At 37.9% G+C, this 14,754-nt stretch overlaps 2 protein-coding genes across 2 annotated transcripts; one reads left to right on the forward strand and one right to left on the reverse strand.

The window, feature by feature from the left end:
• Positions 1–7,282: 7,282 nt before the first annotated feature.
• Positions 7,283–13,271, reverse strand: LOC149528048 (multiple organellar RNA editing factor 9, chloroplastic-like). Its single transcript, XM_089810638.1, has 3 exons — positions 12,587–13,271; positions 12,410–12,475; positions 7,283–7,999 (listed from the first exon to the last, which is right to left on the reverse strand). Exons 1-3 carry the CDS (start codon positions 12,705–12,707, stop codon positions 7,854–7,856), a joined length of 333 nt encoding a protein of 110 aa, XP_089666764.1. The 5' UTR covers positions 12,708–13,271; the 3' UTR covers positions 7,283–7,853.
• LOC149528049 (uncharacterized) lies at positions 9,450–11,865 on the forward strand. The gene is made up of 2 exons (XM_089810637.1): positions 9,450–10,514; positions 10,619–11,865. Exons 1-2 carry the CDS (start codon positions 10,125–10,127, stop codon positions 10,901–10,903), a joined length of 675 nt encoding a protein of 224 aa, XP_089666763.1. The 5' UTR covers positions 9,450–10,124; the 3' UTR covers positions 10,904–11,865.
• Positions 13,272–14,754: the final 1,483 nt, after the last annotated feature.

Consider the following 14,754-nt stretch of genomic DNA (forward strand, 5'->3'; position numbering starts at 1 on the left):
ACAGGAAAGACCTTGTTGAAGGGTAGACACAATCATGATAAAACATATTGAGACATCGAGTTATGTGAAATGCTTAAGGAGTTTGAGCAAAAAGTTAAGGTTTGAACGAATGGCCAGGATTACGATGCTTGGTCATGTCTAATACAATTGTTCTTAAGAAAGTTTGTAATGAAGAAAGGTGTGTAAGATTACAAAGTGTGAAGGTTGTGATTGAGATACAGAGCAGAGTAGAGAACAGATGCAAAAGAGCAGAGAATCAATTGGATATGACATGCAAGGAGTGTCATAACGAAATCAGATATCTTGTTGTTCCCTAACAATTTCAGCAAGCAAATCCCTTTATCGGGTGTACTCTAACAGGTTCTTGTTATAAATACCTTAACCAGGTAACCTCTTAAAAGAATATTTAATATTCTCTCACAAGGTAGATCTTTACAAATCTATTTGTATTCCTAACAAGGTACAAATCACTCCTAACAGGGTGAACCCTCAGAAAAGGTAATTGTAAGCTCCTAACCAGGCAACTCATTGACTGCAGTAGTTAACTTGTGGGTATCATCCCCACCATGGTTTCCACCCTCTAACAAGGTTTTCCACAATACAAAAATAACTATGTTGTGTGTGACGGTTGTTTGATTTTGTTATCTTTTGTTTTCTAGCATTACTTATATGCTTTGTGGTTTGGAAGTTAGTATTTCAGTTTCACAGATCGGTGGTTGAATTTTTACATTACCTGCCTTTACTAATTCACCAGTTCCCCCGCCACCGCCTCCCCAAGTACTTAAGAATACTAAATGTTTGTATCAGAGCACCAATCCTCATGATAATAAGCCTAACAACTCGAGAGAAGGATCTACAATCATGGAAAGTTACAGGTAGGAAAAGCAACTTGAAAGTGCAAACCAGATGATTCAAGAATTGCAGGAAAAGCTGAGAAAGATACATTGCCATAAGGAGAGAACTAACTGAAAAGCTAAATGAAAGTCAGGACTGTTATCTGAAAGGGCCATGTCCGAAAATTTTGAGGAAGCAATCGCAGAGCTGATGAAAAAGAATCAGAAGCTTAGAGACAAAGTGATAAACCTAAAAAAGAGAACTTGGAAGCTAGTCTGTCAAGATGTGTTAAGACCTAGAAGGAAAGAGAACAACTGAGTAAGCAAGGAAATCTAATGAAGATGCAAAGAGAATTGTTGAGAATACTTTAAAAGAAAAGGATGAACAACTTACAGCATATCCCTATAGAATATCATCCTGCATGAGCACCTTCATGCAAAGACTGTGGAGAATCAAGAGATTATGATTGAAACTCAAAAGTTGAAAGAAAACAAAAAGTTGAAGAAAGAACTACAAATTTTAAAAAGATACAGATGTAAATGCAAAGCTGAAGCAATACAGTGATAGCTTGCAAAAGCTTGATGGACAATTGAATAACCAAAGGAGACACAATGATACAACCGGTGTTGGTTACACAGGCCAAGGAACATTTATGATCGGGGAGTCATCCAAAAGCTGAATCCAAGAAGCGGCCTAACAAACCTAATTCTTATAACTGCGGAAAGATTGGTCAAACTGCAAATGTGTGTAAAAGCAAACTCGTAAATAAGTCTTATTCATTTGAAGGTCATTATTATAATTGTCATAAGTATGGTCATGTTGCATATGAGTGTCAATCTAGACCTAACAGTAGTTTCAATAAATATTGTTGCACATGCAACAAGTATGGACACAAAGCTGAGGAATGCAGATCTAGGGTGAAAGCTCCTTGATCACGTGTTCAACTGGTGAACTCTTATAGAAGATAGCAACAGTTCAGTACTACATGTTTGGTGTGGGGTGGATTTGGGCATCTAACAGCAAATTGCAGACTGAAAACACAAAAAGGTAATACTGAAGCCTTTCTTCCAATAGTTTGTTTCAAATGCAACAAGGTTGGTCACCTTGCTGAGATTGCAGATTCAAGAACCAGTCTCCTAACCGGTCACAGCAAGGAAAAATGAAGAATCATGTAAGCCTTGATGAGATGAGAAGTGAGCTGAAGAAAACTTGTGTGAAGAAAGAAGAAAAGCTAGAACATATCAAGTCACCTGAAGGGAAGTCACCATCCTCTAGTGCAGAGGATTCATGTTCAAACTAAGCAAAATATTTGCTTAGGCGAGCACATAAAGAGAAATCATTTACTGATCCCCTACAGTTAAAAGTGGTATGATAAATTTGCACTTTAATGTGTATGTTTATATGGTTTTAGTTGTTATGAAGACTTTGAAATGTTTGAATAATTTTGTAAGAACCGCGCTAAAGATTTTATGATATGCTTCTAGTTGTTATTGGTCATAACCATTGAAGAAGCACTAACCGGTGACTATCCGTTAACCAGCGTAAACACACTAATCCTACTGTTGGTAACAGTTGAAGAAGCACTAACCAGTGACTATCCGTTGACCGGTGTAAAGGCACTAATCCTACTGTTGGTAAAGGTACTGTTTAAACCGTTGTAGACCACAACGTCTATTTCTCAAATGATAAATGGAGGAAAGTCATTTCATTTCGCACCTTTACTTTCATTTGAGCATTTAATAACTATCTTGAGCACTATTAAGCGATTGTTGAGACAAAATTAAGATTTGACAAGAGAATTGTTAAAAACTTGTCGTGAGCCCTAACCGGTGCATTGCAAGTCATCAGATTAGCTTGATATTTGATTTATACATCATTCCAGTCAAATACAATGGCAAAGAACATTGAAACAATTGCCCTAGTCAGCAATGCAGAGTCTCCACAACCGGAATTCAAAATTCATCCTATTAGAATGGTCAAAGTGGATATGCCTAGTGCCTTATCCATTATTCCTCCACGAGTTATGTTGATTGAAGACATGCACTCATATATTCACTGCAATATTAAAGAGCTGGGAGCCGAAGCAATCAGGAAAGAGTACAACAGTATGTGTGTAGATGGAATACTGAAAGATGAGCACAAAGATCTATAGACTAAAGATTTGGCTAACGTGATTGATATTCACACAGGGTTTTATCCAGATTGGATACAATATATGCTAAGCAAAGTGCACGATCAATATATGTGGCTGGATAAACCACATAGGATATCGAAGACAATCATTCACAGAGTCACAGGCTTTCGAGCACAAGGAAAAGAGTGCACATTGAGACAAATACAAGAAAATTTGGTTACAGACCTGACCAAACCCAAATTTGATGGAAGAGCAATGACAATTGACGATATTAAACATTCAAAAGTTTGTTTAGCCTCAATGGTGATAGGGCACAGAATATACCAGTCTAGCTAGACAAATAGTGTACCCAACAGTACTATTCACGCCGCTCCTCAAATTGTCGAAGACGACGTAGTGTATGATTTTTGTGAGATGATCGGAACCCAACTTATAGCAAACATGGAAAGGATAAAGAAATATGGAGCCCTACTAGTATGTATTTTTTTCTACATCCAAAACTACTTTCCTGGTAGATGTAAAGTTATATGGTCCAAAGACAAACTGGTGATCACACGAATACGTGATTTCATAAAGGAGTTGGGTGAGAACTTCAATTCTATTATGTGGAATTACTTTTAAAAATACAATCTAAAATGCACAAATGTGAAAGAATCCCTACTAACATTGTAGAAAAGTATAAAGATGATATTTGTTTCCTAGTAGATACAGACGCTTGCATCATGGAGGGTATAGAAACCAAAACCCATTGACTTCCACCTATGGCTATGAGGTAAAAGATGACTTAGTCAAAATGTTGATGAACTGTTGTCCAAACCCATGGACAAGAAGGCAAAAGAGGTTTGGAACATACGATGAAGTCCTTGCAGATGTTCATTAGGAGTTGAAGACATTGGTGACTGAAACGAAAACTAGAAGGATGTCATCTAGCCAAGAACATAAAACTGGTGGTGAGCAAGCAGGCACATCAGTATTGATACTGTTGTGATTGAAGATTCGTCTGCAAACATCCTTGCATCATACAAAAGAGCAAAAAATAAGCAGACTAAATCATTAACCAAAGAAATAAAGAGTGAACTTACAAAAAGGAGAGGTCAAGGTACTTCGCAGAAGGAAGCTCCTAGGAAGAAAACAAGTGACAAAAAGCAAACTGAAGAGGAAGAGGAGGAAAGGGCAGAATCACACAGAGAAGCGAATTGAAGAAGAAAAGTGTGTCAAGAAAAGCAACCACCATTGATGTGATGCAAAAGGTATTATCGAAACCGGTGGACTCGCAACAATCAAGGAAAAATACACTTTTGCAAGTGATGAGGATAAGCAGCAGCTTGAAGATGCAATTATACATCATTTTCACAAGTTCAATAGAAAACCCTTGGAAATACATTCATTTGTTCCTGATGAATAGTATTAATCAATTGATTTCATGTGGGCCTCAACGCTGCAAATAGATAAAGAAATCTTAGAGAACGCATTAATAGAAGTACAACCTGAGTTGGGCCCTAAGGATGCTAAAGCAACATTTGAAGCTCACAAGAAGCAGTTTGGAGCAAAAACTAGAGCAACAAGAATTCTTATTGAGGATATAAAAACTTGCACAATGAAACAGTTGAAATGAGGAAAAGCATTCTAGAGATCAAGGAAGCTACATCACAAACAGATCAATCCACACCTATTCATATAGATAATACATTTATGGTAGAACAGATCATCGGTGATGTTATTCAAGATGTTATTGAACATGTACAGGACATAGAAGTTCAAAGTGTGGAGATCCCACCAATTGGTGGAACTGAAGCTTATGTTGTTGGCATAACCAATCAGCAAGAATCCCCAAGGTACATGTAGAAGCAGTAATACCTATAAAAAAGGAAGAAAAGATTGCAGAAAGCCAGCAAGAAGAAAGCAGAAAAAGGCTAAAGAAGGATATCATGTAAAATGAAAAAATTCAGTCTTATGCAAGTGCATAGAAAAGACACAAATTGATGCAAATCATTAGAAAAGAGGAAGAAGAAGATTTAGGAGAAGATATCATTCCTATACCGGTAGACATTTCTGATAAAGCCTAAGGAATTATTTGAGTATCCAAATAAGGTAAAAAGGAAAGCCATAAGAGATGAGGAGAGACTTAAGAAGAAGAAAGGAAGAGTTCTAAGGCAAGCTAGAAACATTTCAGCTGAATTAATCCCTGATACAGCATACAATGTAGGAGATTCAATAATCGATCAGATGGACACTCTGATCAAAGCAAAATTTGTAGACCTTAACATTGAATACTGTTGAGAACTTTCAGAAGAAAATGATAGGCAAATTGACAGATAAAGTCACTGCAGATCAAGAGAAGCTAGTAGATCTAGTCAAGTACACCAAATCAAATATCGAATGAGGCTTGAAAATTGTTCACAAATGTATCAAATTATTCAGAATTTGTTAAGGATCTGAAACAACAGAAAGGAGATGTACAAAAAGAGCTAGAGAACTTAAGTAGTCAACTTGATCTAATTTCAAGCTCAGTTACTTCATACAGTGGACAGGTAAAGATCCTACACAAGATAAGACAACTACAACAGGAAGAGGATAGCAGAATGATGAATCTACTTGAGCTACAATCGTATCTATCCCCTACCATGGAGGTTATGCAACAAAACATGAAGAAGGCAGAAAAAATAATTGCATTACAAGACAGACTCTATAGATAGTGTCAATGAGACAGCTAGACTGCATCGGCCACTTACAGAAAACATGGAAGACATTTATAAAAGCAGCAAAGATATAAGGTAATCTTTGACAGTTGTAAATGAGTTTTACATATTGTTCAGCATTACACCTTAACCATTGTTGTCAAAGGGGGAGAATAGGAGATTCGAGAGAATAAGAAAATAAGGAAAATGAGGTAAGGGGGAGTGCATCTAGCATAAGGAGAGATAAGCAAGTCAAGAGGAGTAATAAGTCAGAGTATTGGTTGATTTGGATTAAGATGTTTTGCCATCAATGTCAAAGGGGGAGATTGTCGGCATTATGATGAAAGATTGGTGGCAATTATATTAAGAATATGTTTGGTTGTCATTAATGACAACTATGGAAATTACATTGGTGGCAACTAAGTCTGAACAACTCAGGAACCTAATCAATGAAGGGAAACTGAAGACAAGACACGATCAGTGAGCATAAGCCTATGATCAGTGACTATTGTAGAGTGGTTGATAGCATACAAAGCACCTGCATAGTGGTCAAGGCAGAAAGGGAATCACGGCATGTGATCACATTTGCAGCATCTACATGATTATCCTATTGCATATTTACAACAACCTAATTGATTGACTGGTGAAATGTGTTTGGATTATCACACGTGTCAAGAAAAAAAAAGAACACTTGAAGACAACTAGACAATTTGGGATCACTAAACGATATAGTTTTGAGCGATCTTATTGGATGATGTGATAATAAAGATTGGAGGTTATGTAATGATGAGTTGGCATTAGTTAGATCATTGGAAAAAGTATAAGTCAATTTTGAAGCGGTACACTGGAGGAGTCAAAACGTGTTTGACTACCTTTGAGTAACGGATGAGAAAGATATTGTTGAAGGGTCGATGCAGTCATTGATAAAACATATTGAGACATCGAGATTTGTGAAATGCTTAAGGTGTTTGAGCTGAAAGCTTAAGGTTTGAACGAATGGTCAGGATTAAGAGACAAAAAGTCATGTCTAATAGAATTGTTCTTAAGAAGGTTTGTAATGAAGAAAACTGTGTAAGATTACGAAGTGTGAAGGTTGTGATCGAGATACAGAATAGATCAGCATGAAAAACAGTTGCAGAAGAGCAAAGAATGAATTGGATCTGACTGGGTAAGCTTTTAAAAGAGAATTTGAAATCCTCTAACAAGGTACATCTTTACATATCTGTTTGTACTTCTAACAAGGTACAAATCACTCCTAACAGGGTGAACCCATAAAAAGGGTAATTGTACACTCCTAAGCAGACAACTCATTTACTGCAGTAGTAAGCTTGTAAGTATAATCCCTATTGTGGTTTTCACCCTCTAACAAGGGTTTCCACGATGCCAAAATAATTGTGGTATGTGTGATGGTTATGTGATTGTTTGATTTTGTTATCTTTTGTTTACTAGCATCGTTTATATGCTTTGTGGTTTGGAAGTTAGTATTTCAGTTTAGCAGATCAATGGTTGAATTTTTACATTATTTGTCTGTATCGATTCACCCCCTCGCCCCCCCCCCCCCCCCCCCCCCCTCAGGACTTAAGAATCCTAACAGCATGGACCATACAAAGAAACCACTAATGGATGCTTGCCCCTGTTCCCCCACAAGAATCCTCTAGACATGAAGGCCTTTGAATGACTAGCAAAGAGCATACCATGATTATCTTACCTGAAAAATTAAATACTCGTGAATTAAGCTACATGGCCCCTAAAACTAATATATAGTTAATTCTCACCAACTTTCAGCTTCTACTTCCAGCTTCAAAAACATAAATAAGCACCAAAATATATAGTGAATTCACGTGAGCTTGTCACTATTTCAAGCTTGAAAGCCATAGCATAGTGCCGAAGACATTTTAAAAAAGTGAGAACAAAGATCTATTAAGCCATGATAATGCCCTATTTCATATTGGATTTGATATATTGACGCACAAGTAGTCTGCTAAATCTCACTATAATAAGACATTCTCACAAAAGCATCTTTGTATAAGGAATAGATGCATTCAAAGCAAACATACATTGCATATTCTAACCTTGCAAAATGCTCTGCAACTACCATAAAATCCTCCTGTGCAAAAGCCACCTTACAAAATGACCACTGGGGGAGAGATGAGCATAAACTAGGAACTTCTGGCACCTGGGACACGTTGCTCTCTCAGTCCAAAATCTCAACATTGACCCTGCATGTTGTCCCCTCCTTCCGCTCTCTGCCTGTCATACCTTGGCCTGTCATCAGATCTCTGTTTGGATTTCTCATTATAAGGCTTGGGAGGATTGGGATCAGGTGTTGTAACCCCATTGTTATATCTATCACCTGATTAAAATTCACTTATATCAGAAGCATTCCAAAAATCCTTGCCCTGAAATTTTGTTTACAGATGTTGAAATCATAGTAACGAGAATCGCCCAAAAATCGCCTGAATCGGCGATTCCGCGACCCGATTCATCTTGGGCGATTTTTTTTGAATCGTGAATTGGTATCGCCGATTTTTAGGCCATGAATCGCCTGAATCGCCGATTCAGGCGATTCATGTAAAAATCGCCAAAATCGCCTTAAAAAATCGGCTGTGAATCGCCCGCGGCATGTAAAAAGGAAAGTTGAAATTTTTAAAAAAATCACTTGTTTTTTTCACTTTGTTTTTGACCTATTCTCTTTGTTATAACCCTAAAGGGCCTTCTATTTGTGAAGCATGAGTAGAAGAGAGGAAAAGTGAGAGAGAAGAAGAGAAAAGAAAAGCCATAGGTTTCCAACCGGCAAGAAGGAGCACCAAAGAGATCAGTAGGCCATTTGGGGAGCCCATCAATTGCTTTGGGAGCATTAAGGAGCCAATATCAACACTCCTCAACTCATTTGCAAAAGGTAAGTGCTTTTTTTTTTCTTGCATGTTAGTGTATTATGCATTTTTTGTTAAATTTTTAGTGTATTATGCGTTTTTTGTTAAATTTCTATAGTTTTCAAGAATTTTAGTGTAAATCTTGAATGCTCTTTATTTTTACTAAGTTGCAAGCTAGGGTTTGTTGTTTTCTAATTTTTATTAGCTTCAAACTTTGATATTTTACATAAAAAAATTTATTGCAGCAGCCTTTGCTCTCATTTTTCGCAAATTCCAATGGGTAAAAAAGATGAATGTTGGAAATATAATGAAGAGTTTCCTGGAAGAACCAAATATCAAACAAAATGCATGTTTTGTAAAGAAAAAATAACTTCCGGGGGTATTTATAGATTGAAATTCCACATTGCTGCTATACCCAGACATGATGTTACAGTTTGCACTCACCAAACTCCTGAGGCAAAACGCACTTGCTTAATGGCATTAGAAAAAATTGAAAAAGAAAAAGCAAATAGGAAAATGCAAGTTGAAGGGTTAAGGGGTATTGGCTCCCATGTTCCCGCATCCGCAGCCGCATCCACATCTGCATCTGCATCAGCTTCCACATCCGTAGGTTGTGTTGGAGAGGGTTCTTCTAGGCCTCCTCTTTATCCTAGTTCTTCTGCTCGTGCTAGTGCTAGTGCTAGTCGGTCACATACTGAGACGGAGTCCCACACCAACCTATTGCAGCCTAGAGTGCGGAAAAACAGAATGGATAGTTATTTTGTGCCCCGCACTACTCCTGGTTCCCAACCCATGCTTAAGGGCATGGGTTTGAACAAGGAGATTCACGATGCTGCCAGAAAGGAGATATGCAAATTTTGGTACTTTTGCAACATTCCATTTATTGCAGCCAGGTAATTGATTCTTTTTTCTTTGTTTTCTTTAAAGCTAAAATTAAAAGTAAAAGTAAAACTTTAATTATATCTACTTGTTTTATAATTTGAGTCTTTGACATCTAAACTTTTATTTGTGACAGGGCTCCTTATTGGCAAAATATGATAGATGCAGTTGCTATTTGTGGTCCGGGGTTTAAAGCCCCAACTGAAGCTGAGTTGAGCGGATGCCTCTTGGATGAGATGGTAGAGGACATGAGGGTTGACCTCGAGGAGAACCGAAAGGAATGGATTGCAAAGGGTTGCACCATCATGACTGATGGTTGGACCGATAGGAGGAATAGAACACTCCTCAATTTTCTTGTATCCTGTAGAGGTGATTGATCATTCTACTTTCCTACATACATTGTAAATTTTGATTTGTTGAATGCTAATTCGTTAATGATCCATTTAATATTATAATTCGTTGTTTTGTTACTTGTAGGATATACCATGTTCATAAAATCCATTGATGCTTCCGCACATGTGAAAAATCCCACATATTTATGTGAGGCTATTGAGGAAGTTATAGCAGAGGTGGGAGAACAAAATGTGATCCAGGTGGTGACGGATAATGCAGCAAATTATGTTGCAGCAGGTAAACTTTTAACTTTGCAAGTTTTGAAAATAAATTTATTTGAATTTTGAAATTTGAGTTTCTAATTGACTTAAAATTGTTGTAGGTAAACTTTTGATGGAGAGGCACCCCACCATATTTTGGTCCCCTTGTGTGGCACACTGCATTGACCTCATGTTGGAGGAAATTGGCAAACTTGAGTTTGTCAAGTCATGTGTGGAAAGGGCAAAAAATATATGCAAATTCATTTATAATCATGCATTTGTCCTTAGCACAATGAGGAAGTACACAAAAGGCAAGGAGTTAGCTCGCCCAGGTATCACGAGGTTTGCCTCGAATTTCATCACCTTGCAGTCCTTGTTGACATCAAGGGATGGACTGAGGAGCATGTTTGTTGGGCAAGAGTGGATTTGCTCTTCTTATGCTACGACCACTGTAGGGTTAGATGTGGCGGATTGCATATTTGATGAGGATGGTTTTTGGAAACCCGCTAGAGAAATCCTTAAGGTAAATTTATTGCAATTTAACATTTAGTATTTTGCTTTTACTTTTAGTAATATTATTTTATATTTATGTTTTGACTCAAATTTTTTGTTTTACTTTATATGTAGGTCACTGAGCCCCTTGTAGCTTTGCTACGAACTGCTGATGGGGAGAAGCCCTCTATGGGCTACATTTATGAGGGCATGGATAGGGCCAAGGAGGCCATCAGAGCCCAATATGCAGGAGTGCAGGAGAGGTATGGCCCTATTTGGGACATCATCGATAGGAGATGGCAGAATCAGCTCCATCGACCCATCCACGCAGCAGCTTACTATCTGAATCCGGCATTTCGTTTCCGTCCTGAATTCAAGGCGGATGCGGAGGTTCTTACTGGCTTATACACAGTGATTTAGAGATTGAGTAGCGATGAAAATAGCGCTGCTACGATTGTTGAGCTAGACCAGTTCAACAATAAGGAGGGGCCACTTTTCTCTGGCAGGATGGCCATAAATGCTCAGACAACACTATAGCCAGGTAAAAATTAAATAATATATTCAATGTTCATGAATCTAGATTCTAAACTTAAAGTTGATTATATAATGCATTAATTTTAGAGTTGTAATTTGTAAATGAGACTAATTGTTTTTATTTTTTCCTTATTTCAGATAGATGGTGGCAAATGTTTGGGGCCACAACCCCAAACCTTCAAAAAATTGCCATCCGCATTCTGAGTTAGCCGAGCAGCGCTTCTAGATGTGAGCGCAGTTGGTCCATGTTCGAGCACATCCACTCGAAGAGGAGAAACAGGTTGACAGTGCAGAGGTTGAATGATCTTGTCTTTGTTCATTACAACCTTCGTCTTAGGATTAGACAGATTTTGGGCGCTGACCCCTCTCCGATCATTCTAGAGGAGATTGCTCCAGAATCAAAGTGGATTACAGAGACCGTGGACCCAGTCTTCACTGAGGAAGACTGCGCGTGGGTTGACCAGGTGGATGTAGAGGCTGAGGCTGTGGCTAGGGCAGAGGAGGCAGCTAGAGCACGTTCAGGCATTGGTAGACGCACACGCGCACGCACAGACGCAGGCCCTAGCGATGTTATTCATGAGCCCATTGCCCATGCAGGGGACATGGCTCGGCGGTCCTCTAGGACCTACCTTACACGCCTTTCTCATAGGCAAATTGGATACTCAGAGGCTGAGGTTGAGGCTGCAGCAGAGCTAGAGGATGATGAGGCTTGAGCTGGAGCCTTGTTTTTATATTTTGTTTACACTGTATAGATATTGATAGTGATACTGAATCACTGATAGACATATGTTTCAAACTTTCATGGATCTTCATCTTAGATTTATACATACATTTATGATTTGATGTCTTATAGATCTTCATGATTTCATCTTACTGATTCTATGATTTGAATCATTATGATCATTTGATTTTTATTTACTTCAGCTAGCATACAATTTACATTTTAGTACATAATGATAACATAGTTACGTATGTGATGGATTTTATGTTTCATGTTTATGTATGTTAGATTCTATTTGATGATGTTATAGTGTTTTTAAGTTATATTCAATAAAGGGTGCATGAAATAAGTCTTAAATTGTTAAAATCTTTACATTTAAAGGGTTTTTTCAAATTTGCCGATTCATCGCCGATTCACCGGCGATTCACCCCCGATTCACGATTCAATTCGGTCGTGCCGATTCCGATACGATTCCGATTCACATTACTATGGTTGAAATAGTATACAATCATAAGATTAGCCATTCCATCCAATACTCTGTTCTTGCAGGAAAAAATATTTACAAAATTAGAAATTGGGTCTCAATGTAAACATTCTCTAAATAACATTTCCTTCAACAAACAACACTCCTCTAGCCTTACTTGTGGTTAAGCCATGTAATAGACTCGTACCTGCAAATATTCCAAGTTCAGGGTCACCATAACCATCTGGAAGTACCCAATTAACAAGAGGTTGCTCTGTAAAAAAAAGGTAAGTCCTTATTAATATTTGAGAATTTTTAAGGATATCAGAACAGATACTCACATTTTCATATAAAATTATAGGATTTTAAGTGAAAATATTAATACCATTGAGTCTCTCTGATGTAGCTTCATCAATATTGCATTGGAATCCAGTATACGTGGTTGTACTCAAGGCATATATTTTCTTTTTAGCTTCCTCTACACTGTAAAACAGACAGATTAACATCTGTATCTTAAGAAAGAATTTATGCCGTAAAGTAGAAAAAGATAAGTAAATTATGACCACGGTTCAAATCCTTCAAGCTGCTCATAACTCAAGCCAATTAATGGCATGGTTGTGATCTAATTATTACGGAGGGCATTCAAAAGTCACTCATAAAACGCTCAAAAGTATGATCCAAGAAGAATGTCCAGCGTAGCCCGTAACCACAATTAAAATAAAAACAATCAAATAACTGATTTGACGAATCAGAATATGATTTTTTCCTGACTCCCCACATATACCGATAATCAATCTCATCATTTCAGGCCTGTTTAATATTCCATTTTCATTTATTCATCACACGTGGACCAATGATCGCATTTCTTTATTTTTCCAAAGAGCTGGAGAAATAATTTCAATAGGGTCATGACTTGGGAGAATAGGCACAGAAACAAATAGAATAATATTTGATGTTTAACATCTCTAGATATGTATTGTGGATTTCCATAAAAGAAGGCTACAGAAATCTTCATTAATGAGGGACTTACAAGTTCACTTTTAAACTAGGTTGCACGGGTCCTCCCCCCCCCCTCTAGACCACGAACTGGTTTAAACCGGTTCCAAGTTCGGGTCCAGTTCGAACTTGGTTCAACCAGGTTCCTTTTTTGCAAGCCTAGTCCAGGCGAACCACGTCCAAAAATTCGAACCAAAGTCGAACCCGCAGCTACGGACGTCATTTTGACTGTTTTATTTGCAATTTTGGATTTTTTTTGGCGTCCATGTAACCTAAAAAGGTGTTACTAATTGGTTTTGTGCCCTCTCATTGTCATTTGATGTTTCTAAATAGGTTATTTTGCCTTGAAGGAGAGCACATAAGTTTTTGAGCAAGCATCTGGTTGTGCAAGAAGTTTGAAGATTGATTTGTTGGTGTTCTTCAAGTGTTTGTGCATCATTCATACACATTTGCAAACTTGCGATGGCTGGACAAGGACCAAAAGGTAAGATCTTATTCCATTTGCTATTGCTTTTGTTCTAGTTTTTCTATTTTTCATTTCTCTTTCGATCTTTATGTGTGTTGATGCGAGTTTTGTACCACTTACATAACATATTAGGATTTGAATATTCAATACGAGATATCAAACATGCAACTCCTCTCTTGAAAAGTTAATGCTCATGAGACATGAGTATAACTTCAATGTTCCTTACACTGTTGGATACTCGCTCAGTTTTATCAATGTGATTCGTTGATAATCACGTAGGCGGCCTTACGTAAATTGTTGAGGATGACTTGGACTTTGATGGGATGAAGGTGATGGTGGCTCGGTTTGTGAAATGTGCGGAAGCAGATAATGTTGATGGTGGCGATAGTGGAGGATGTGTCTGCCAATGGTGATGTTGATGGTAAAGTGATGGTGGTAGAAGGTGAGTGGATGTGTTCTAATACTCGATCTACTCTAACTTCCTTCTCTCTAAACTTCAACTACTCAACTACTCACTATTCTACTCCTACTCCATTGAATGGAAGGTTAGCAAATGGACGAGGATCGAACCTAATGAGAGCTGACCAGCGGCCTCACTTCCACAGGTGCAATGATTCAAAGGAAAAATAAACTAGCCACTTTGTTCGCTGCTTGTAGTATCTTTTCGTGATCCTTCTCATATTCCTTTGCAAATCCAATAAAAGCGCTAAGAGAGGAAAGGGTGCCCAAATGTTTTTTCTTAATAGCAACCTTTCCTAACTCATCTAGTCTTGATCCAAAATCTGTCTCATTGATATCTTCTTCTCTAATATCCTCAAAATCAAGTGCCACCCCAATGTCGCTCATCATCGTTGAAATAGAAGTGTCGACGCTTGGACTGTGTCGTGCAATCTCATTATGTATCTCTTCAAGTGTTCTAAATCTAGTAGTCAATGCAACAAACCAAGATTCAACTATACTCAATCCTCTCTCATCAACCAATCTGGCCCTTTGCAAATATGCCTCTTGTAGCCCAATGAACGCTTGTAGCCTAGGAATAGCTAAATCTCTGATGGGAAGGAAACCTTTCCACTCTTCTTCAAATAACTTGA

The sequence above is a fragment of the Cupressus sempervirens genome, chromosome 11 (genome assembly GCF_028749045.1).
Source record: "Cupressus sempervirens isolate cs-2001-9-10 chromosome 11, ASM2874904v1, whole genome shotgun sequence".
NCBI classification, from domain to species: domain Eukaryota; kingdom Viridiplantae; phylum Streptophyta; class Pinopsida; order Cupressales; family Cupressaceae; genus Cupressus; species Cupressus sempervirens.